Source organism: Haliaeetus albicilla, chromosome 6 (assembly GCF_947461875.1).
Source record: "Haliaeetus albicilla chromosome 6, bHalAlb1.1, whole genome shotgun sequence".
Taxonomy (NCBI): domain Eukaryota; kingdom Metazoa; phylum Chordata; class Aves; order Accipitriformes; family Accipitridae; genus Haliaeetus; species Haliaeetus albicilla.
The window spans coordinates 32,869,402-32,896,528 of NC_091488.1; the positions used below are offsets into that span (position 1 = coordinate 32,869,402).

General features: G+C 38.5%; 1 protein-coding gene across 5 annotated transcripts in view; it reads right to left on the minus strand.

Moving 5' to 3' along the window:
* Positions 1-27,127, minus strand: part of EPHA6 (EPH receptor A6) — a 529,864-nt gene that overhangs the window by 253,301 nt on the left and 249,436 nt on the right. For all 5 annotated transcript variants that reach the window (XM_069785494.1, XM_069785492.1, XM_069785496.1 and 2 more), the window contains one exon: positions 8,406-8,561. In XM_069785494.1, the coding sequence (XP_069641595.1) occupies positions 8,406-8,561 (156 nt within the window). The remainder of the gene's footprint in view (positions 1-8,405; positions 8,562-27,127) is intronic.

Sequence of the window (27,127 nt, forward strand, 5' to 3'; positions counted from 1 at the left end):
AATGTGAATTCAGGCAATAGGAAAGTTTTGTCTGGCTTTGTCAATTTTAATTTTCTATCCAATTTTTGTTATACTATATGTAGATGGCATCAGTAGAAGAACCAATACAGTAGATAAAATAGACTTTTAAAAAAAATTTAATTTTTATTTGTACTAGAGAGTGAAGGTTGTTATATTCATGATTTGGGACTTAATCCTCAATTGTAAGAGAAAACATGAATTATTGTACATTCACATTTCAATGAATAGGGAGAACATTATCAATTATGTTAGAGGTGTCTGAAAGTATATGACTGTCCGCCTGCAAATACTGAAAAAAACCTCAGACACACTTCATACTCAAGGCCCCTCATGCCAATTTGCATGACGATTAAATAGCTTTTTAATTGCTGTTAAATTATGCCAGTTAAACTGTGATTTCATGCAAATATTAAGCTGTAATGACATGCAGTGAATCATTTACTAAGATTTAGAACTTGGAACAAAGAGACACAATTAATTCTAATCCTCAGATTCAACTAAATTATGTGTCACTGGGCTTTTATGAATGTGGCCTGACTGCTTTGTTATCATTTATAAACTATACAAAGATTATTTGACACATTGGAAAAACTTGGCAGCAATAACCCTTCTGCAGGCATCTGTGTGCAAAGCTCTCAGGGATTTCCTTATATTGATTTTTAAAGAAAACAAGTATATTGGTGAAAATGGTGGAACCTTTCTTCACAGCAAGATTCATGACCTTGGATTTTATGCAAAAGAGTAAAACACAGTTCAGATGGATGAGCAGCTCTTCTGCTTCTTAAATGAAACACAGCCTGAGTGTGAGCAATGTCTTTTGCTTCATTTACAAATTATAAAGTAAGAAGTATTTCTACACTCTCTGTGGAGTAGACTGGCATTGATGTCTTACAGAGAAGCAGGCCCACTCCAAAAGCAACAGAGCTGAGTTTATGCCTCATGCAGTGCTTTGCAGCTCATCTTGCTTTGTGTATCCTCTCCCTCTGTGAAGGTGAAGTGCATTTTGCCCTTTATGGAAGGAGACAGGAGCAAACCCAATGCTGCAGAATGTGAGGGCAATGAAGGCGATGCAGTATTTTAAACACTACAGAGTGATGACTCTCTGGAAAAAACTTTGTTGGTTTTTAAGTGAGAACTGTCTGTTACCAACTATTGGACTCTTAGGAGTGTGTGTTATTTGACTACTGAATTTGCAGCAGAAGGACAAAAATTAACCATCATCTGAGAATACTCAGAATCGGCATCTGGCTGTACCCTTTGAGTTGACATTTGCTTTTTTATATACATACATACATGTAGCATAGATAAGTAGTATCACTTGATATAGAATGCTGTATTACATTTTTTCCTTTTCAGAATCACTTCTTTTTCTGTGAGGCAGGTAGGAAGAATGGAAGTCAGTGACTGCAAACCAGTACTCCAAGTCTGAGCATAATGATGAATTGCAAACAAGTGTATATATAAAAATAACAATAGAGGCAGTAGAGTTGAAGGCTTCAAGCATGTTGCTTGATTTTGCTGCTGGAATACAATGTTAACTCTTAAAAATAGAGGATACAGTTTGTGGCAGAGGTTATTGAACAGAGCATAAGTTTGTTGGGTTCAAAATTGCTTAAGCATAACATGAAAAGAGATGCATTCAGGCTCAGGCACCCAATATAAGCCTGCCTGCTTTTGACCTTGAAAGAATGGATCAATTTATCCAATTACATTATAGTGGGAAATGTTAGAGTTTATGTACAGAGTAATCAGACAGGGGATTAGGTATGATGCTATTTGTTGCTTACTGTATATGCAGAGAGATCACTGATAGAGTACTAGCATACGGCAAAGAAATACAATAAGGAGAAAGAGTAGCAGCAAGAGATAGATAACAAGTGCCAATCAAATGAAAAAAGCTAGGAGAAAGAGATTACCAATAAATACTAATGTAATTTTCATTCTTCTTATTAAAATCAGATTTCTATTATGCTTTTCTGCAAAATGCACACTCTTCTTTTACAAAATACAGTTACATGAAGTAAAAATGGGAACTGTACAATTTTGGAAAAGCATACAGTATGCACTTTCATGGAATTAATGAAATTAGATTTGATGCGGAAGGTGGCAAAGCTGAGCTAAATGAGCATGCGGACCACACCCAAACAAGACGTAAACAGTGCATGGCAATAATAGGATAAGATTGTGAGGCTATAATTGCACAGTGTCCTGGTTTCAGCTGGGATAGAGTTAACTGTCTTCCTAGTAGCTGGTACAGTGCTATGTTTTGAGTTCAGTATGTGAAGAATGTTGATAACACTGATGTTTTCAGTTGTTGCTCAGTAGTGTTTAGCCTAGAGTCAAGGATTTTTCAGCTTCTCATGCCCAGCCAGGGCACCTGACCCAAACTGGCCAACAGTGTATTCCATACCATGGGACGTCACATCTAGTTTAGGAACTGGGAAGGGGGGGCAGGGATTCGCTGCTCGGGGACTGGCTGGGTGTCGGTTGGCGGGTGGTGAGCAATTGCCCTGCGCATCATTTGTACATTCCAATCCTTTTATTACTACTGTTGTCATTTTATTAGTGTTATCATTATCATTATTAGTTTCTTCTTTTCTGTTCTATTAAACCGTTCTTATCTCAACCCAGGAGTTTTACTTCTTTTCCCGATTTTCTCCCCCATCCCACTGGATGGGGGGGAGTGAGTGAGCAGCTGCGTGGTGCTTAGTTGCTGGCTGGGGTTAAACCACGACACACAGGAATGTATATAAATTATAGAAGCTCTTAATATGTTTTGGAGGACGTTAAGGACTTTGTTTAACTGCTTAAAAGTAGTTGTTCATGATAAAGCAGAACTCATATCTTGCTTAATGCTTTTGTTTTATGTTGACCTATTTTCTGATTGGAGGACGAGACATAGTAACAACTAGCCTAAAATACAGGAAAGAAAAAGAACCCGCCTAGAGACCCAGTGAAAAGGACCCAGTGACAGAGACCAGACCCCAGACCCACATATTACTCTTGGACCAGACTACGGTGTGAGGAGTGAGAACCTAGATTGTAAGAGTATGATTGCCCAGTGTCGTGGTTTCAGCCCAGCCGGTAACAAAGCACCACGCAGCCGCTTGCTCACTCCCCCCCACCCTGGCCACGGTCGGATGAGGAGAAAATACAAAGGCAGGCTCGTGGGTCGAGATAAGGACTGGGAGGGATCACTCACCACTTATGGTCACGGGCAAAAGACAGGCTCAACTTGGGGAAGAAACAATATCAATTTAATTTACTACAAGTCAAATCAAAACAAGGATATTAGGAAGTAAAACTAAACCTCAGAACACCTTCCCCCCAGCCCTCCCTCCTTCCCGCCTCAAGCCCACTCCCGGCTCTCTCTGCCTCCTCGCCCCCCGCAGCGCAGGGGAACAGGGGATGGGGGTTGGGGTGAGCTCCCCACACCTTGTCTCCGCCGCTCCTTCCTCCTCGGGGGAGGAGGACACCTCACCCGTTCCCTGCTCCACCGTCAGGTCTCTCCCACGGGAGACAGTCCTTCACCAACTTCAACATGAGTCCTTTCTGCGGGCAGCAGTTCCTCACAAACTTCCCTGGCATGGGTCCTTTCCACAGGCTTCAGCTCTTCCCGAACTTCCCTGGTGCGGGTCCTTTCCGCGGGCTGATCTTCAGTCACGCACTGCTCCAGCATGGACTTTCCCATGGAGTCGCGGCCATCTTGGGAGGCCTCCGCTCCCCCGGTCCTTTCCATGGGCTAGGGGGGGACAGCCTGCCATCCCGACCCACCACGGGCTGCAGGGGCATCCCCTCCTCCGGTGCACCTCCTCCCCTCCTTCCTCACTGACTGTCTGCAGAGGAGTTCCTCTCACGTTCCAATCCGGTTCCCCTTCTTAAATCTGTTCTCCCAGAGGCGCGACCACCGTCGCTGATGGGCTTGGCCTGGGCCAGAGGCGGGTCCGGCTTGAAGCCAGGGAAACTTCTGGCAGCTTCTGGCGGGAGCCGTCCCTGCGGCCCCTCCCCCGCTAACAAAAAAGAACCCCCACGCCACACAAACCTATAACACCCAGGGATTTTAGTGTTTGGAGTCCCTTTCTGGAGGCACCCAGCTTGAGCTGTCTAAATTGGTGCGCCATAGGTAGAGTAAATTACGCTTTTTATTTTGAAGGCCTTGATTAGAGATTCTGCTTCAGGGAACCTAAGGTGGAGCCTGAGGGAAGAGGCAGCACCCCAGTGTGTGTGTGTGAGGGGTCGGAAGGGGCACCCGTCGGCCCGCTGGGCTCGCCCGCTGCAGTTAAAGCCTGGGGTGGTGTACGTGCAACTCCTTGATCCGCGGGGGAGTGCTCGGGCAGGGGCTTCTCCCTTAACAGATTTGAAGCTCGTCTTGAAAAGTGGATGCATGAAGCTAAACCCTTAATTTCATAGTATCTTAAATCAAGGTTCTTATTTTCCATAATGCTGCATATGCAAGTTTTCCAGTACTGAGGAAAAACTCTGGAGTGAGGAATACTGTCTAACCCTATACAGGAATGAAGAGAGAGACTAAAATATCTACCTATCTTAGGCATATTGCTTTACAGGACTTGGGGAAGCAAATCAAATAGGTACAAACACAGGTGGTTCAAAATGTTTGATTATGAGGAAATTTGTAAGGGGTTTGGCAGGTATGCCTGCCCTGATGGAGACCAAAACTTTTCGACCAAGAGAAAAAAACCCCAAAACCTAGAAGCCATGGTTTGGGGGTTGAGCTGCCCAGCTCACACGTTGGTGCCCCACACTGGGCGCCAAAATGGACTGTTGTGGTTTAACCCCAGCCAGCAACTAAGCACCACGCAGCCGCTCACTCGCTTCCCCTTCACCCAGTGGTATGGGGGAGAAAATCAGGAAAAGAAGTAAAACTCATGGGTTGAGATAAGAACGATGTAATAGAACAGAAAAGAAGAAACTAATAATGATAATGATAACACTAATAAAATGACCACAGTAATAATAAAAGGATTAGAATATACAAGTGATGCACAATGCAATTGCTCACCACCCGCCAATCGATGCCCAGTTAGCCCCCAAGCGGTGATCCCCCCTGCCCCCTCACCCCCCAGTTTATATACAGGGCATGACATGGTATGGAATACCCCTTTGACCAGTTTGGGTCAGCTGCCCTGGCTGTGTCCCCTCCCAACTTCTTGTGCCCCTCCAGCCTTCTTGCTGGCTGGGCATGAGAAGCTGAAAATTCCTTGACTTTAGACTAAACATTACTTAGCAACAACTGAAAACATCAGTGTTATCAACATTCTTCTCATACTGAACCCAAAACACAGCACTGTACCAGCTACTAGGAAGACAATTAACTCTATCCCAGCTGAAACCAGGACAGACTGTTGTTGTTGTTCTAAATGATTTTGACTGAAGAATATATTTCGTTGAGTTTAACACCTGTTTAATCTGATTGTGTGAGCCTCCACGATAAGGGGAATCCACTATTCATTCTGTGTTTGATTCAAGAACAACTTTCATTTAGAAAGTCACAAAAAAAATTTCTCATCTCTTATGTCACATCTCACATGTCAGGATACAAATTTGCAAATGAACATAAAAAATGCAGATCTGCCCCAAAAGTGGTTATGTAGAAAAAGCATTTTCTTACTGTACAGCCTTTTCTCTCTATTTAGTCAAATTGGTCATTTTTTTTCTAACTTTTCAACTCCTTTTATTACAGTAAAGCATGACAGTTTGGAAGGAACAATCTAAATTCTACTCATATCTGTATCTTTGTTTATTACATTCAAATTAGCCACATCTGCACAGACCCACCGAAGGCAGTGAGGTTGTATTTATGACAGAAACATAATTTTAATAACTGAGAGCATAATTTGAAAGCAGTGGGGCTAAAGATATCACTTAGGGAATAATTTGGCCTGCAGACTCTTCATTACTGATGATGTGCAAGAACATAGGAACGCAGTTTGCCTGTCAAGAGTCTTGGTGTCATTTGCAGAGCTGACAATTAGTGAAATAATCATCATGGTAGGTATAAGATGAATACATCTGCTGTTACAGTCAATGAAGTACTGATACCTTGCAGCCTAGGCTGAATGAGAGGCAATGCATGGTGGCACTGAACCAAGAGCAAGGCAGAAACTAGAATGTGGTTCACTGTCTGCTTTATTTCTTATTTCTCCCAAGCTGGGATGAGATAGGGCACTGGTACCTCTGTTGCGGTTGATTTCTTCCCTGCCTCCACTCACTCGGCTGCTTTGGCTGACATCCTCAGCAGAAACAGAGAGGTCTGGCAGCAAGTTTTCCCTGACAGTTTTTGGCCAAAGCAGCTCTCAGCACCCTGCTTTTGTTGGGAAAGCACCAGGGTGTTATAGGTACCTACTCACTGATGCCACAGGGCTCTCATGCTCCTCTCTACCTTATCAATACTAATTGGTAGCAGGGCTTAAAATTGTGCCCTAAAAGATAATTATGGAAACATAACGCCATGTATGAGTAATTTTTTCAGAGAAGAACTGTCTTTTGGAGATGAAAAATCAATGACTTACAAATAATATGGAACCACATCTGCATAATGCATGAGAGAAACCATCCTTCTAAGCATGAAACTGTCAAGAGTGCCTGGGATGTGTGTTAGTTCTGTGGGTAAGTTTTTAATGGCCTGTGCTTGGGGCACTCATTTGAGTGGAATTATTTGTAATCAGCATTTTCCTGCAGGAAGTCTGAAACAGCATTGCTTATTCCCTCACATATTTTGTGATAGGCCTATGTGCCTTGCTCCAGAGTAAACTGACAGCAGATTGTGAACATTTGATTGGGGTGCCTCTCTGGTCTCTATGTCCCTTAAGTAGCTGGAGGCTGGAACTTAACCTTTGCCTCTGAAAACTCCATTGTCAGATTAGACAACTTTCTGCTAAGTGCCTTGGATCTGAGGAATGCCATTTTTCATGACCATCACTCCCATTTAGTGGATAGACAATGTCTTGGTCTATGTAATGACCTCAGGACTACAGAGCGCCTATGACTTTGTAAATCAGCTCCAAATTACCTGGTATATTACCAATTTTCCCAGTACAGTGCCAACTGGAGAGACTAGCATGAGCACAGGAAGCAGTTCAGCTCCGCTAGTAGTAGTTCAATTCTGTCATCTCAGTTATTTTTACATGGTGCTGCCTTACGCAGTCTAAATATATCAAAATTATGACTATACACTGATGGTTATTGCAACATTATTATGGTTATTTATATGGTTTTATCTCTTAAGCTTTTTGTATACTTAGTCTGTTAAAATACTTCATGCATTTAACATGTTAATTTTTTTAGACTTCTCTTAACAAGAGGACTGTGGCACAAAATGTGCTACAAACAAATCCTTCACCAAAAGAGCTAACAAAACGCTACACAGGAAACTAGGTATCTTAGAAAATTTTGCAAACAGATTTTAATTGTCTTTATTAAATAATAGGATTTTATATGTATAGTATTTCACACACAGATTTTTAGATGCTGCTGTTTGTTCCCAGTTTTGAGATTAAACAGATATAGTTGCTGTATGATCAATAAATGAATCCCAGTGAGTAATGAACCACGTATGAAAATCTATGAGAAATATTTTATTAAGTGAAAAGAAAATTTGTGCTTTATGTTTCTAGACAGGAGCGCATTGATCAAAGTAATAAAATTCTCTTCTCAGTCAGAATTTCTGACCCTAGTTTGCTGGGCATTAGTTTTGTCTTAATGAAAAATTTAGGTTAGTAAAAAAATCACAAAATGTTGTATTTTAAAAATTATCAAAAAATCTAAAGAATTTTCATTATCACAGTTGTTTAAGAGGGAATAACTGTTGAAAGAAGATGATATGCAAGACGGTTTAATTGTATTTCCTTTTGATTGGATACATCTTTTTTCTTTCTTTTTATGATTTTTCTTGTCTTTTTTAGAGAGTTTAGTTTTTATTTGATTGTGTTGGGATGATATTTGTCTTATAATTTTCTTTTAAATCTGGGGAGACAGCAAAGTATGTCATACCAGTATTTTTCTTTATGTGACGCCTCAGTTTTTTGAAAGTTATTGTACAAGCATATTTTCATGTATTTAAAATACATACTGGTAGCTAAAACTCAACATTGTTATCTATATGACAATGATTACACACCTTGTATTTTCTCTCAGAACTACAAGTTAAAAAGTCACCAAACTAAGAAACTTGAGAGTATTTTTAGGGATATCTAGAGTAAATAGAAATATGCTGTTTGAATTTTGATTTCAAAAATCTCTTTTGGTTACCTTGAATGGAACTTTTCACAAAATGTACACACTCATGTCATTTTTTTAAAATACAAAAATAAATAAATGAGGCACAGGAGAAGAGAATTGCAGACACTGGTACTAATCAGACTTACGGGTACATGCCATAGTTGGTGGGTCCTTCTCAGCTCTGAAGTAACCTTTCTCACACTGACAGACAGAAGTTGCTTCTACGTAAGTCAAACTGTGTGGAGGGCACTTGGAGCACTTTACATTTCCAGCAAATGCTTTATAGAATCCTGGCCTGCAAGCTGCAAAACAAGAAAATAAGTTTCATTAATAGAAGCAAGTTTTGGTCGTAAGTAAAATCTGTTCCGTGAAGTTATAATGCACCTTCTTTCCTTTCCAGCCTAGATATATATGCTATTTTGATCATACAATTCTTCACAGTTTTTACTTTGGTATATCGACTAAAAAAAAATAAATCTGTTCTTGGTTTATAATGGGAAATCATTAAAAGAGACAGCTTTCAAATTTACAGACAGTCCTCACTGCTGCTGGAAATTGTTATCTAGACAACTTCACTAATATCACTAAACAAAAGCATATTATCTATTTTTTATGTAGGTTCCATCTGTTAATAAGAAAGAGTGAGATAACTTCTTATCCACCAAAGCTATTTATGCGGCTTCCTTATGTAAGTAATGGAGACTTGCAATGCTTAATATATTTACCCTCACAATGCCTTGATGAGACAAGGATGACATCCCTGTATTTTTACAGATGGATCTGACTTGCCTATGGTCCCCTGAGAAGCCTGTGACAGAAGGGCCACATCAGCTGCGTCCTCTGCACCCTGCTGTCATGAGAGGCTGGGAGGTGCTGGAATAACCACCCTCAGAGGTGTAGGAAGGAAATGCCAATACCCCCTAGCACAAACTACCACAAGCATGAGACTACTCTTAATTGTGTCAGGAGACAACCTGGATAGCAGCTGCCCTGGGGACGGGGGATGTTGCGATGGTCAGAGCTCACCACATCCCCAGTTACTTGGAGCAGGGGGGTCCCTGCCGTTCCTAACCACAGCACAATCTTACGTGCCTTTTCGCAGGCCTTTAAAGCAGAAGCTATTCATTAAAATAAATATTACCATAAATCTGCCAGGTTTGCATTATAAAATATTATTTTAACACCATCCTCAGGCTTCATCATACATGTTTAAACAGAGATTTCTTTCTCTCTCCTGCCAGCTACCACATTTACACATGCCAGCATGTATTGCAGTTACTATCTTCTGGCTTCCCCATCTGAAAACAGAACTGAAACAAATGAAAGTGCAACTCAAACATGTATGGACTGTACAGACTTATACTCCTTCTGACTCCTCCAGCAGTATGATGAAAACCATTGCGAAAAATATCATTTTGAAAATGCATGTGGTTTTTCTTATTTTGACATATTCAAGACTATTTTCTTTACCTTGCTTGACGAACTAGGCAGTACTTCATTCTCTTGTAATAGGACAAAATAACGATATTCAAATGAGGTGTTCTTTAAAAAGTACCCCAAAGTACACATTTTATGGATGCACTATCAGTTCATATTGAGTTATTAAAAAGAATTAATTCTTAGTTAACATATACACAGATCAGTTTTGCTTCTGATTCCAAAGGACTTGCTTGATATAAAAGCAGTTTCAGTAGTAGCTGAGGGAAAAGGAGTGAGAAGATGGGACCGAAAAACATAACAGTTGATTGCCTATCAGAATCCAAGAGCCAATTTTTCAGATGTAATTTTAAGAGCTTAATTTTGACCCAACAATTTCAGCAGTTCTCTTCCCAGTGTGTTGTTCTGACTTTGCTGAAGAGACATTAGGGAGGAATCCTGCCCTGCTGCCACTGACAAAGAAAAAAAAAAGTATGTCTGGTGTTAAAGATAAGAGGGGTGGGAACAGCAGGGATTTTCCCCTTGAAAGAAGGCTACTGGTCTGATACAATTATGATTATAGCGAGTGGTAATTTTCTACTGATTGGAAGGACAGCAGGTTTGGTGCATGGAAGAAGGCAGCATTGTAGATATAGGCCAAAGGCACCGACTCCTCTTAGCTTTGCTGGAAGGAAGGAAGAGAGGAGGTAAGACAAAATTGGGGAAGGGTGTTACGCTTGCCTGCTCCTTTCTTCTATTCTCATGCCCAAACCCTGCCCTGGCTTATCTAAGGATGAATATTAAATTTTTGCTTTTAATAGCTATCTTTCATACATGTGGTATGATACAAATAAGTTTGTAATTAAAGAGTTGGCAATTCCAGGTTACAGTTTCAGTCAAAGTAAAACGAGGGCACTTTAAAGTCCTTATTACTTCTGAAATGCATGTCTGTCAGTTCTGAAATCATTCCTTCTTCCCTTCTGTTCCACAAATGACAAACCACTTTGGATCAAAAGAAACACAGCATTCTCTTTGAAGAGAAATACTTTGTTTAAACTTCAAGTAGTTTGCTATTCCAAAATAAAACTCAAGGAGAAGATTAATTTCCAATTTTAAAAAGTAAATGTTTTATTCTAAAATGGTATTCTGTAATGTATTTAAAGCAATTATGATTTTGATATGTTATGCCTCTTAAAAGAAAGCACATACATACTCATGGAAAAGATGGGGGAAAAAAATAATGGATGAATAAGTGGATCATTTTACTTCTTCTAAAGCCAACCCAAATACATTTATCCATTTATGTACCACAAATTCTGAGGCACAGGAAGATATCAGGGAAGCTTTTCTATGGATAAATTTACAAAGCTGTTGATAACCCACTCCCTGTCCAAATGTAGAATCACACAACCATGATTATTGGATACTTGCAAATAAAAACCAAAACCAGCCTTTCATAAATAAGATAAAGTAACACAAGCTGAAAACCCCCAAAAGATGACAAGCTTGGGATAACTCACCTCTCTGGATAACTTAGTGCTGATTGCCAACATTCAAGGTGAAAGAAAATAAACTGTTACTCTATCAAAATCAATGAAGATGCAGCACAAGTCTGAAATACAGCACATCAGCTGCTGTACGTATCTAAGCTTAAACTCTGCTAGCAAATATTGTGTTTCGGTGGCACAATTAACAAAAACAATTGCTAAATTTCCAATTTTCCACAGAAAAATTGCCAGCACTGAAGTTACCGCCCAGGTTTTTTAAAGCTCATTTAGGAAATGCCTCAACTGCTATGATTTCAGATATGTATCTCCCCCTGAAGAAAAGAAAAAGAATCTCTCTGTTCCTTTGGCCTCAAGTGTCTTCGTGGAGCTTAAGGCTGTACAAGACCACTGTCAGCCAACTGTAGCTCACAGCAATTCCAATTACAGTTTACAGGAAAATTGCACAAAGGAGTCAATGGTATATGCATTCCATTGTAATTTCTGATTTATGCATAACATTTTGTAAAATTGGGGTTTGTAAATGTTCTGCTATGAGATTGCAGATTGCATTACTGCATGTAAATCGCTGTGTGTGACTGCAGGTTGTGATATCAAACCATACACGAGCACTAGATGTTGTATTCAACTTCAGAGTCCTGAAGTCACATGCTGTCTAAAATAAGGATTAGGATACGACTCTGTAAAGGGATTAATCCATAGGCTTACTTACACGCTTAATGTTAACCAAGTTCCTCAGATTTTGCCTACCTTCCTATTATTTCTATTGTTTATTCTCCTGTGGCGATTTCAGCCACACAAAATTACTTAGTGCACAAACTGCCTGATGGGCAAATCAGAAACTCAGAAACTTTAAACTATAAATAGGTTGTGGTTTTATATTTGGAGAAGGAAAAAAGCCGTCTTTCCCATGCAAAATTGTACCCTATGTAAATATATTACAAGTAAGTTAAAAGTTTGTTCCAGATGTTTATGTATGCAGAAAGTTTCATTTTGTATGGGTTGATAAATCAGTATTTTCAAAGTTTCTCATAACATTTTCTTCATTTAGCTAAGAGTTATTGCATCTATCATTTTCACAAATTATTTGTGCATATGTTAGCGTAAACTAAAATTTAAACTATGAAAAGCTGCCATCTGAAAAAGCTTCTAAGGATGACTATTCAAAAAAAACCTAAAGTCTGTTTTTATCTTTGTTACCACAGAGTATTTTTTTCTAACTTCCAAATCACTGGGAGGCATCTTATTTTCCCTAACGTTATCTAATAGAAGTGACTTTGTGAGTTACTAATTATAGGAACTGTATGAGATTTGACTTTTGTAAAGCCTGGGGGAAGATAATACATTGTCTTAATGGTTAAGTAATTAGCAGGGTATCTGAATGAACAATTCAAAGACACTAAAGTTTTCTCCAATGAAATACCGGAGATCATGCAGAGAAGCACTGATAATTTAATTGGCTTCATAGAAGATAACACATCTATAAATGTGCTTTACTGCAGCTTTATCAGGATTTGACTATGAGTTTTTAAACTATAGAAACTTTGTAATTAATACCATTTTCCTTATTTAATGTTTAATATACAGCATTTAGTTTTGTTTGTATTTTACATAGATGCATATGAAGATAAATTAATGCTACGCAAAGCTCTGGTGAACTCTGAAAGATTTGAAAGTGATTCATGGCTTGCTAGCCTCCCAGCCTGGGCAGAGAGTGGGAGAAGGCATTTATCAAGCAGCTGCAAAACAGTTTAGCACTGGGATGTTATTTGCAAAGGTATTGAAGCAGGCTGGAAAACTTTCGAGGTGCATTGTACACTTACTGCCTAAAACGAGACACGATCTCAGCTGTTCCAAACAGGATGGCACGTGTGGTGCAAGACGCTGTGGGAAGCTGCCCTTCCCCATGCACGGCTGCGCGGTCAGTCTAGGGCCGTGACCACCCCTAAGGGCCCCAAGCGCATCCCCCTGCCAGGTCTTTGGCGGTGGGGGCTCAGGGCCAGCTCAGAGGCCGTGCAGCCGAGGGCGGCCCCATCCCACTGGGGCCGTGGGGAAAGACTCCCTGACAGTGGTCGTGAGGCCCACCCCTGCCTGTGGGAGCTGCTTTTGTCTGAGGGCTTGGTCCCTGCCTGGGCTACAGCTCCGCCGTGGCACAGCCCTACCCTGCCCAGCCGTAGGCCCTGCCGAGCTCGGCCCACCTGCAGACTGACGTCCTGGCCTAGCCCACCACCAAAGGCCCAAGGTGGTGGGACAGGCCCTGCCTGGCCACCCCCAGGGAGCCCCCACCACTACTGGCCCCCAAGGAGGTGCTGGCCCCCGCGGTGCCCCAACAACCTGAAATGACAGCTGGATACATATTACAGCAAATGCAGAGAAAGCCATACTTTGCTGAGATGTGACTGCGAAACCCGACACGTTTCCCAATCCAGGGGAAGGCAACCGAAGGCTGACCTGTGTGTAGGCTGGTGGGCCACAGGGCCTGGTCTTGTGGCATTATTCAGGCAGTGAGGGTTTCACCTCATGTTGAATGGGACAGTACTTTTAGGATCTTTTGAATTGCCCAGTCCAGTAAATAAGGTCATGGGTCGATTACTACAAAATGCAGTTGTGGGCTCTCTTGCAGAAGAGTCTTTACTGCTTCAGACAGTTATGACCAGTAAGTTCTTCTCCAGCCCCGGGGGGTGTATGATGTTATAGACACAAAATCCAGAAAATACAAACATGGTGGTCATCTTAGTGGTCATACATCTTGTTGCTTTAAAAAAAAGGAGCATTTTTTCACTGCTCTGTGGGAGCATGTTATTGTGAAAGAAAGAAGTTGATTCCAGTTTTCAGTTGTTTCAGTTTTACAACATCTGAATTGACCTTATCAAGTTAGTTGAAGTAAGGGGAGTCCAAAGGAAACTTAGAAGCAACTTTTAGGTATGTCTGACACTGTTGGTCTGTGTGTGGGAAGACATTTCTCATGAAAATGGGATTTTTATGCTTGCTGAAAACTCATCAATCAAATTAAAATAGAGAAGAATCTGTTGTCATTTACAATGAATGGCAACCATCAGTAGCTGTGGAAGAGGTGTTTTAATCTTTCTGAAACACATAATTTGCTATGCTTTTCCACCTCATACATTTTTTTTAAATTCCTTACTGAAACCCACTAATGCACTATGAGACTGACATCCTTCATATTTGTTATATTCTGTCAATATATAATTACTCCAATTTTAAAGTCCTCTTACCCCTCTGATATTGGAGCACTTTATAAAAAGGGCAATCCAATAAGGCCTGTTCTATTCTACCACTGTGCAGAAACAAGGAACTATAATACTATTTTAAACAATTTATATTTTTGTAAAAGTTTCTAGAAAAGAACAAAGGAGTATATAGAACAAGTGAAAAAAAGATGCACATTGTATATTACAAAAGGCGTAATGTGATCACAAAGTCAAGATTAGGATATTACAGAATTAGGACAATGAAGCTATGAGAAGCTTTGATTGTGAGTACTATCAGATTAAGTAATCTCATGTTTCTTGTCTCTTCACATGATCCTTGTTTTATTCAGGTCATGAATGGACTGTGAGAAAAGAGAGGGAATTCACTTTGGGTCATGTTCAAACTGATGCGGAGACTGTGCAGGAGGATTTGCTAGAAACATGAGGCATCATCCCCCGTTGGAGGAAGACCAGCCATGATAGATTATAGATTATGGAACATGCTGGTTAGTTGAAACCACAAGAATAGAAGACATCATGTATCAAGAAAACAAGGCTCTAGTTTGGTTCAGTTCCTACAGATGGTAAGGAGGGGAAAACAGAAACCCCTAGGAAACTCAGTGACAGAATGACCCAACTTTTGGGGGACAATGGACTGATTTTCCTTTTTTGTTTGTGGTAAATTTGATGGATTATATTTCTGTGTGCTTCAGCATGCACTTAAATGCATCTGTGTTTGTATGCTCCAGTCAATCTCTTCTTTTGCAACTATCTTCTGCTTTCTAGTATTTCTATTCTTTGAGGTGGAGAACAGATAAGAGCATTACTCACAACCTTGACTTTGGAGAGGAACAAGGGAGAGGAAAAAAAGGCAGGTATAAGGCTGCTTCCTTAAATATAGCTACATAATTAAGATAGGTAAATGAAATTAATTGTTTTTTCTTTTTCTGATAATTCTTTTTTTTCCCCAGTGACTTACTTTCTGTCATTCCCATATTTCAATATTCTATTGAGGTTGTTTATTAAAATGATTAGAAGAAATGACAAAAGAGATAATTGGTATATATCAAACAGCATTTTCAGTTTACATCAATGCAGTTTTTCTCTGTGTAAAACATTAGTTGCAATAGAATAACTTGAGCAATGATTCAGGTCACATCCATGTTTTTGAAGTGGTGGTTCATCCAAAAAATTCACACAGACAAGGAGAACAGTCAATGATATTAATTTTATCACTGCCTGTCATACTAGATACAATTCAATAGCTCATCAAAGAGCTGGGATCTGTATACACAGCACAGGTGAATACTATTCTGTGCTTCTTAAGGTGCTTTGTCAGCTACTTCTCAAAGACTTTTAAGTTGGCAGCTAAAGACTTCTGATAACAACAAAGAGAAACACCTTGTTTGCCACTGAGGCGGCTCAAATAGCTTTTGCAGTGTGACAACAAACTATTTTATTGAACTTTGCTTTTTGCATACAGAGCAATAATTACTCAGTGACTTAAGTTGCTTTTCATATTGCTGCTGGAGACTATCATTGCCTAGTAATAGAAGGATTTTCAAAGATCTGGGAGGAAGACTGTCCTTATTCTGGCTTCCCCTTAACTTACAAGCAAGAGAGAGACAAGCGACAGTGTAAGAATAATATATGTAACTGGTGCTCTTTGTTAATCACAAGCAGAATGATACTTTAACAGGTTGCTTGCCCATTGTATTTGTCACCTTATTTATAGATTTTTCCTGTAGGTGTATATTCTATATTGTTAACCTCTTCTTTAAAAAATCTTGACTAAGGACTCATTTTTGTATTTTCGAAAAAATAAAAAAGAGCATTCTAAACACTTTCACATAGACTAGAATTTAAGAATATGATTCTAAATGCATAGGTACTACTCAAAGAAAGAGATGGAAAATGTTTTCAATACTGATACAATTTGGTTTTCACTTAATTCTTAGAACTAGCTGAATTATTTTTTCCAAAACTAACATAGTAAATAAAATTTGCTACTATAACTGGTAGATGGCAGGTAAGAATGTTTCAGCATGAATGAATACAAAATTGGCAAAATTATAAGCAGCTGAGAAGAGGCTCATTTGATTGGAAATATCAAGCACTGAAACTACAGATCAAGACCATATCCATAAAAATAAAAGCTATTCATTATACAGGCTACACTGCTTTACAGAGGGTCTGCAACCATTTAAAATTACCCCTTAAACACATTTTATAAACTGTACTGATAAGTCAATACAGTTGATTTTTTTGAGAAAGTTGCTATATTGCACCTTGCTGCAACTTATTATGTGTGTGTGTTTAGCTCAGATACACCTTCCTAAAGTGGGACCCAGAGATGACTGTATAGTTTCATTTTGTTAGGCCCTTTTATGTATGCCTGTATAAGCTCCAACAGTGAAAAACAAACTCAGGCTAAAATCAAAACAAAAGCAGCTTTCATGCCACTTAGATATGTCTGGAAGAAATTAGTGATTATACTCTGACTAGTGAAGATATGTCAGTGATTTGAGAGAAACATATTTGTTTCTGGCATCTGAGTCAATGAAAAGGCTGCCTAGGTAAAAACCAGAAGCTATGAGAATGGGAAAGCTCCATTTTTTAACTGTACGGAGGCTGCACTACCCCATTACTGCAGTGCTGCATTACTGGCATTATCACAAGGAGCTAGCATTAAAAAAACACACATGACCTTTGCAAACTTTGGCTCAAAATTTTCAAGCAGGACTACCAAAGCTGGTTCACTATTTATAGTGGCAATGATCTCTGATTTGTCCATGCATTAAAACCCTATGTGCCTAAACGTACTGTGAATGTACTGTATGTGGCCATAAAGACCTCTTGTTAATTGGTAAAGGTGGTAATGGCAGAATCTAGCCCCTAGTTTCCATAGCTGTTGCTGATCTCTGTCAGCAGCTTCTGGCAGGGACACTGATGCTGGAAGGTCCTCACCTGGCACACTGTCTTGAAGTTGTCTCAAAGATGTGCAAAACACCAATAATACACAGGCAGGCTGTTATTAGCCACAGAATAAAAATACACTACGGTTATATTTGTGGAATTGGAAGAACAAAAAGTCAAGGTGTCTCACAGAAATGGCAAGTCACAAAAATGGCTGGAAGACTGGGGTACTTTATTAGTGATGGAAGAAGAGAGACAAAAACAACAGGATGCACCTCCCTGAAAAGGTAAGCAACTATTTTTTCGCTGCTGACTGTTGTGGGAACTCCTGAAATCTAATAAATTGTTTCAGGTGGGAACTATGCATACTCAAATGCCCTGCTCCATACCCAAATTAGTCTTTATTTCTGTTGATATTTTATGGATAGACCCCATAGAAAATCCACAATTAGACAGACTTCATAAATCTTCAAAGGAGATGGTATAAATACTATTTTCTACACTGCATAATTTTTAAAGGAACACCACTGTGTTTTAGGAAGATAGTGAACAAAAGAAGTCAGTCAGGCTAATTAAGGCACACAATAGAAATGGTAATCAAGAAACATGACAGCAGTGAAAAAGAAGGGAATTAATTTCCTGCAATATACTTCTGCATACTCCTGGGATCAGGGAGGTCTGCAGGAAAAGAATGGAAGAAAGAGATCATTGCATCTCCAAGCAGCCATCTCCAGCATCTCAAGTAACCACCTTTAACTAGAAAAGCAGCAGAAATGTAACCCTGAGAACACTTCAGGGCAATGCAGCGCTGCAGAAAATGGCCAAAGTTACTCGAGTCCCAAAATCTGTCCACAGCAGCTGTAAAAACTCTTCATTTTAAAGTATAATCTTAATAATGCATTTTATTACTTTTTCATCATTGTTCCATTATTGCAAAGCTTTATTTTTAAGAAAACGCTTTCTCCATTCCTTCAGTCCTGTCCAGTAAAAAGCTGGTATCTGAGTGACCTGGAACAATGGCAATACCAGGGAGCATTCTGCACCTATGCAAATCCTGAAAACTGAGATACTAGATAATCAGCTGTAATAGTTAACACCCCAGCATCTTCACTGCAGGGTATCTCTAGGGTAGAAGAAGTATTCCTCTATTCAACTGCTCTGGCTTATTTGGGAACTTGTAACACAAAGGACCAAAAAGGAGGAGCATACTTCAGTAGCCAGCACTAGTCAGGAAAGCTCACTGGCGCATGTCAGAATATGGAAGGAATGCTTGAATCTCCAGGTAAACTTTAATAATTTCTATTTAACATGTTTAGTTCCTGTAAATGCAGAAGCCAAGGCCAAATGGAAGAATTTGTGCACTGTAAGTGAGTGGAGCATGTCTGCTCCTATACGATGCATGTTGCAGTGGCACATCCTTGCATTTTTGAAGAGGACAGATTCTTCTGTAGGTTTCTTTACCACTTCCAAAAATAAAAGGAGGAAACTGTTGCTGCTGTAGTCCTCAGACTAAAGCAATACAGAAATCAAGGAGATCTGTTAGACCAAGGACACCATATCATAACGCATATAGGGAGTAGTTTATTTAACATTGCTGGGAGCTGTTCAGCATATCAGATTGCTTTTCATAAAGGAAAGCCGAAATAGTGGTTAGGCTACAGTTGTAGCTGGAAGGGCTTTTTGGGGGGAGGGATAACGCAGGAGTGTGATAAGTTTCTCAACACTGCAATGAATGCTACAAAAGAGAAGTCTGAAAAGCAGCAGTAGGAAATACTATTTATTAAAAACTGCAGAAGGAACCTATGTTTGCTGGAATTTCTCCATATCATTTCAAGAGGAATTAGTGTCCAACTTGGAATGCCATAAAGGCTTCTGTTTTCACAGAATCATTTACACTCTTATGTACAGTTGAGGACTCCTACCTTATCAGAAGACACTATAAATAGGCATTGGACTGTATCAAATATTTCTTTCTGCAAGAGGAAAAAATGTTCTACAGTGATCAGATCCATTTTGTGGCTAATTCCTTTTGTACATCATCTATCTCTGTATCATAGAAGTGAAAGCAGCATTTCTATAGGGAGGTGCTCATTTGTGTATCTTTCATGATCACAATGAATGCAAACCCACAGCAGATGATTGCTCTGCAATGCTGGTACTAGTATAGGGGCTGAATAAGTGGTCAAGCTCATTTAAGCTATGGCCTCCTCTCTTTCTTCTTTTTTTCCTTCTATTTTCACAATAATTTTGAAAAGAGAGATCTCCCAATTCAGAGTTGCATGGCTAGCTTTGTTGTCTAGTTCAAGTAAGTGCCTGTTACATTGTTTGTAAAGTTTTCCCCAGTATCATAAATACCTTCAGGTAGTGGCCAATGTGGTGTTGGTTTCCAAAAAGATTTTTCTCTATTGGAATGTTAAAAAAGAGCTCTCTGAGTGGTGATAACAGTTATAAAACCATAATCTCTTGATCTGAGCGTAATAACTAAATGCTAGAAAAACACCTCCTACTATTAGAAAGATTCAAAATGCTTCGTACCAGATACATGTACAAAATTTAAAGTGCTGTCTTACTAGATATATGTACAAAAATTGTTGATATATAGAGAGCAGTTTGTCCATCTTATGATATCCTTTATCAAATGCTACCATATACATGTCATTCTTCCTCTCTGTCCCTTCTGCTGATACTATAAACTGATATTTCTGTCTCACCCTTCTCCCCATTTTTCCTTCTTTTCCCTTTTCTCCCCCTAGTATAAGAAACCTTTTTGTTTTCAACTCTGTATGTATGTTAGGTAGTTCCTCATGGATTTCTCTATTCTGTGTGCAAGAACAGACCATTTGAATCTGCAGATGCACTTTTCTCTGTCCATAAGAAATTAATCTGCTAGCCTGGGTTAATTAATTCCTATGATAGCAATAATTTCATTTGTTTTGCAGGTGCTTTTTTGGAAGCAATTTTTCTGAAGTTGTAAGGTTTCAACTTTTTACAAGTACCAAAACTCCCAGCCTGCTAGTTGTTGCAATGACATTTGTTGGCTGGCATTATGTCAGACTGATTTTCTATGTAAGAATAGTCAGTTACCAGCACACTTCTCGAATAATTAATGGCACTTGGCTTCATGCCTCCGAACACACTCAAGGGGTACACTGAAAGCCTACTAAAGCTCTCCCTGACATGACTTATTACTTTATTACAAAACTTTAGAACAGCTTTCTAGAGAAGGCATAGCTTGGAGGAATGTAATATTCTTACAGGCAGTTATTAACAATAAAAATCTGAAGAATAGTGCAGTCACTATTTACAAGGATACCATTTCTTGTTATGGCCTTATTATAAGACTGTAGTTTTTAATGATTTAAGATCTCAGTGCTCTTTTTTTGGGTTCACAACTTGCACAAGGCCAATTGCTTTTATAATAGATCAGCTAAAGCTATGCAATTCTTTTTTTTTCTTCTCTGTATAACTGTCTCTTTTACACTATTATAATTAGCAAGAAATCATAGCAATGAGAATACAATTTAACCCACTTTAAGAAATACTTTATATCATCCAATTTTTAAAAGGAGAGGCTTAAAAATATGCTTACATTTTTAATTACGGTTACTAAAATTGCATATTCAAGTATGGATTTGCATGTGCAATTTATTTAAGCCCCTGCTTTACTTGCATGCACAAGTCAGGAGTTTGCGCACACAAGCAAAATTACTGTAATCATTGGGAATATATAAATGCCCAGAAACACATAGGTAATTGTATAGGTGTGCAATTTCTAATGCAAAAAAATGCTGAAATGTTCTTATAAAATCGGGCATTTGGTCTTTAAAACAGAATCCTTTTTGATGTGTTTGTGGAAAAACTCACAAGCTTGATTTTCAAACACACCAAACATGATTAGTGACTCCCTAACTATTTCAGCTCTGATTTACCATATTCAGTAACACTGAAAATGAAGCTCTCATGCTTCTGTGGGAACCAAATACTATTTTCTTTTGTATTATCTCTGAGTGCTTCCGAGCTCACAGGAAAATAATCTTTTTGGATTATTAAAAATTTTCTCAAACGCATCTTTGAATCTTCTACATTACTGTACTAAATATTATGTAATTTTATGCTATTCTATCATTATTGTAAGACATGAAGTAACACAATGTGGTACTTCTGAATAAAGTCACATTTCATGTCGGCACCATAGACAATATTCAAATACTGATCACCAATGTGGCTGTTAATGCATCACATAAAATGATTTTAATAAAGCTCATCAACTTGCAGTCCATATATTATACTATGGAATTTCTCCATCTATTTAAATGTCCCATTTATGTCCATATCTAGTACAAGCAGATGATATTTTAGACTAAAAGAAGTGTAGGTTGTATATTGTTTCTGTCTTTTTTTATTTACTACACAAGTGGTATCTGCTTATAAAATACAGGCACATTTAATGATTAACTCTGCTCTCAGAAACTTCACTGGCCATACTGCCATTGATTTTAACACAAAAGGTCTTTATTTTGTGTTATCAAATATTACTGTCAATCTTTCAGAAAACTGTTCCATAATTACAGCTAATGATCAAGGGTAAAAGGAACTACAGTAATCTATTGCTCACCTCAGTAAGAATTAAGTTTTCCTGTGTCTCAGTTCCAGCCAATTTTGCCATGGAAGCAAAATTCTCTAATTAGTGCATTCAGGCTTTCCTCCTCCTTTCCCCAGCATACACATAGAATCACTTGCAGTACTAAGCCCCAAATTATAATAATTACCGAATTGTATTTACATATGTACAGACACATTTATGACTGTCCCCACTGAATATATTGCATGTTGCTTTCTCTACAGCAGGAATACTGACTATAGAATAGCAAAAAGCAATGTTTAAGTGAAGCCTCGGAATTTATGTAACAACTGCAACCTTGTCCTACCAATGAATGACAGGTAAGCAAACAATATTAAACTGTTTTATTAGAAACAGTCCATTTTTAAAAAAAAAATACATGCTTTAAAGTTTTATGTTTGCATAAAGCATAGACTAAAGCTTATAAATTATTAGTAGTATTATATGCAATGGTAGAGATAGTGAGATAATGTAGACAGATGAATAGTAACAGTAACAATAGAAGAAATAACAAAATACAAACTTTTGTTCAGTAAGTCTTTGTCAGCTCAGTCACATATTTGAATGATCTGTACAGGGTGTGCATGCATTTCTGCTTTGTTATTCCTGTTTATGTATCTCAGCTGAGATGGAGAGAAGTCAGCAGACAAGCTGAGCAGTAGTCTTGACATCAACATTCTTATATTTTTTTTATTTCATAACCAAGCATTGCCAACTTCTCCAAACCCATCACCACTGCTGCATTTGGCGTTATATGAATTTCAATATATAGCCAATGCCTTGGTAACCCAAGGGAAAGCTCTGAATACTGTCTCAAGTATTCCTCTGTTGGTCTTATAAGACAGGAATAACTAAATCCTTTGGTGATGCAAATCCAACCCCATTTTAATAAAACAGAAATCATGAAGGTGCCCTTCAGCAGAACAGGGTTTCTATCTCATGTTTCACCAAAGTAGTTATGTGGGATGTATCTCCAATCCTTGTGTCTAGGATATTTCACATGATTGATGACAAGTATCAGAGTTAAGTATTTCGACTAAACATACTAAGATATTTCACAGGAATCTCACATAGATGAACCATGAATTTAATATGAATTCTCAAATAACCAGGGTGATGTGAAAAATGCTCCCTCCAATAAGACTTCTGGTATGCATAGAGAAATTTGTGCATAAGCACAAAGGTAAATATTACTAGAAAAACATATTCATTCTGCATAAAATCTGAATGTTTCCCAGTGTTGTGGTTTAACCCCAGCCAGCAACTAAGCACCACGCAGCCGCTCACTCACTACCCCCCCAACCCAGTGGGATGGGGGAGAAAATTGGGAAAAGAAGTAAAACCCGTGGGTTGAGATAAGAATGGTTTAATAGAACAGAAAAGAAGAAACTAATAATGATAATGATAACACTAATAAAATGATAACCGCAATAATAAAAGGATTGGAATGTACAAATGATGCGCAGTGCAATTGCTCACCACCCACTGACCAACACCCAGCTAGTCCTGGAGCGGTGATTCCCCCCCCCCCCTTTTATATACTAGATGTGACGTCCCATGGTATGGAATACACTGCTGGCCAGTTTGGGTCAGCTGTCCCAGCTGTGTCCTGTGCCAACTGCTTTTGCCCCTCCAGCTTTCTCGCTGACTGGGCATGAGAAGCTGAAAAATCCTTGACTATAGTCTAAACACTACTGAGTAACAACTGAAAACATCAGTGTTATCAACATTCTTCTCATACTGAACTCAAAACATAGCACTGTACCAGCTACTAGGAAGACAGTTAACTCTATCTCAGCTGAAACTAGGACACCCAGGTTTGCTGAAGAAGTACCAGAGCAGCTTATTTCTAGTTTTCAGCTATATTGGATGCACACTACAGCGTTAAGTGCTTTCCAAAGGAAGTAAAAATCATTATCCCCATCCTGAAAAAATCCCAAACAAAACCTTAAGCTTAGAGAGGTCCATGTGACTTATTCAAGGTCTTCTAGCAGCGTTGTAGCAGAGACAAAGTCACCCAGCTAATTATCCTGACTACAGGTGCAAGGCCCTCACGAGTCACAGGCCAGGTAGGGCTGTAGCTAGTTAAATGAGGAGCCAAACACCACAGAACAATAACCAGCACCGACAGGTCAGCCTACAACTGAATTTGCTTTTTTCTTTTTTTTCGAGTTTGACATTTCTCCACAGCTGCAAATCTACAATCAGACAGATACTTGGCATAAAATTGACCTTTTAACTACAGACTGTTTAGCTTAAAAGTTCTTTTTTAAGTTATTGGCATCAGTCAAGTAGGATTGTGTAACTATGGTATCCTGCTATTTTTAAATATGTAAATTCACATGACAGTTTTAATTCTGAAAACAAAATGTTTAAATTTTGTAATATGCTTATGTGTTATTGGTAACATTTCAGGGCAATCATACATTTTAAAAAAATTGGCAACAAATTTTGTATGTAGAATTTATAATATTTAACAGGTGATCAGACATATCTGGAATAATCCCTAAAGCAAAAGAAAAGTAAGTTCAAAATTACATAGTCTACAACACTGACAACTACTGATGCTGCATCCTCATTTCTTATCAGATTGTGAAATTAATCCTAGTGAAGTTTAGCTCCATTTCCGCTTTTAAATACTCATTAAGAAGCATGCAGGACAGTTAGTTTTGGATTTCCTAAATATCTGCTGCTCAATTTGGGGTGTAGACATGTGACAGGAAGCAAGAGAGCTACCACTCACTCACTGAACTGTGGACCCTGGTTGTGTCTTAGCCTTACAGCAGTTAATGTTACATTTATTTCACAATTGGTGATGGCAGATTGCTTGCATGCTGTCAATCTTCACCTTTCTTTTTTCCACTTATATTCACGTTTATCATACTGTGAACAAAATGACTGGGAGACAAAGGTCAGGGTCTACAAATCTGATAGCAAATGAGATACTACTGCTATTGTTGTTCAGTATTTTGAAATGTAAAACTCAGTGATCTGTATTTATCAAAAGAATAACAATGGACTGTACCATTTGGCATATTTCTTTGAAATTATGCTGGTTTTATTTAATAGACTTTTTTTTGGATAGAAAACTGGAGAGGGACAAACAGCTGGCTCTGTTAAACTCAGCCACAATACTGTCACCTAACACTTGCCACCTACATTTTCAATTAATATACAAAATCACAAATATGCACATCATACAATGTTTAGTTTTAGAAAAATAAAATACAATAAGTATTTGTCAGCCTTTTAGCACAGCATTTAGAGAGTATTTTATTTATAACTTTGTTATTTTTATTGCACTATATGGTCACTGGTAATTATCACTATGATAATCCACTCTGTATTCCTGCATAATAGATAAATTTTAGCTTTCCTTAGCAATTTCCAGATCTATTTCAAATAGTATTTTAGAGTGACACCATGGATCACTTGTTTATTTTCTTCCTTACTGGTTTCATTCTAAGAGTTTGAAATTTTTCTTGTCCACCGTGATGATCTTACTCGCCTCCCTGTGGTTTTCCTGGCCTTTCCTTCCGCAATTATTCCAGAATCTGCTTTCCTCCTCTACTCATTCTGTTTTTATGAGTATTGGGGCACAATACCCCACATATGTTCTCGACTGAAATTTTTTAATGAATTTACAAAAAAAAGTAAGTAAAAAAATTCATTGTATTTAGGAATTAAAAAAAAAAAAGTTATCCTGTTACTTTGTTTCAAAATACTACCTTATGTGTTTTCTGCCTTTCTTTACAATTTCTTCGAGCTGTATTCTATGTTAGTACGAATTATCAGTGCTGTTTAAGGCTAGGACTCCAAGTTCCCAATTTGAAAAGGTCCCATAAGACAGCAGCTATTCTCTGTATTTTTATACAAAAGAAATATATGATTACTCAGTGAAAGCATGTGTGCATCTTCGTCAGGTGCTGTGGGAATGAAAAGAGGGTAAGTGCTTTGTTCCCTGGGAAGTACAAAATAGACCAGACTTTGATCCCAATGCATCACAGGTTGAATCTGCATCTTACGGTAATCTGGAGCTCTGGGTGAGACTGGAGTCTTCATCATGCTACACATACTACAGATAGGGATTGTTTCTGCTCCTCACAATTTGTATAAATTTTCTGAAATAAAGTTCATTTGAAAACCCAGAGAAACCAAAAAGCAAAATGGAAATCTTTCCATTTGATGATGCATAATGCCATTTATGTGACAGAAGAACTTTTTTTGTTATGAAATGTAAACATTGATTTAAATGAGAAGATTCTCATATTACCTAAGGATAGGAAATAACAATCCACCTCTTTATATTAGTTTTGTAATCCTTAAAATGAGAAATGTTTTAGGGATCAAAGGAAGTAGCAGCTTAGGTCAAAAATAGAAATTAATATGAGCAGTCTCATCTCAGTTATAAATTTGCATGTACACATTCCGAATCTATCACAGCTGACAGAGAGGAACTTGACTGGCAGTCCGATTAAGAAAGGTGCAAGACTGGAGTTGCAGGTAATTTCATTTACAGGTTGTATTGGTCTAGGAGAACATACACAACATCTCTGATATTATGCTTGATATCAGCTCATGGTACAAATCTATAATCTATAATACTTAAAATAAATAGGAATTAATTAAAAGCTCTCTCCATCCTCCTTCCCCTTTCTTCCATCATATATTATCCTAATCAGTCCCTTTTACATAGCACAGCTAGGCTTTCAAGGCATACAAACATCACACAAAGAGGTCTGTCAGATTCCCAGTCACTTTCGATAACATTTGGAAGAAAACACTGAACTCAGACCCTCGTTGAATACAGACAGAAAAAAAGAGTTAACACAGCAATCAAGAAGCATAAGAACAGAAAAAACAGCCAACAGAAAGGAGATGTCTGTGAGTTACTATGTTTTAATATTGCTGAAATGTAAAACTGGAAGCAACCCCTGTTCAGTGGTACATAAAGTGTTAGGCTTCATAATGCTTCTAGTATCTCCTTCATGATCCCAATTAAGTCTTTAAAGTTTCATCATAATATTACAGCTGCTTCTTTCTAGACTCCTTTCTAATGCAAAACTGAAGTACACACAATCTTAACAATGTTTGTGGAATAATGAGATTTGAATCAACTATGAGACTCTTAATCTTAATTGGCAAGAGGTACGGGAAGATGAAAAATCTCCTTTCCCTATAATCTAATCAAACCCATC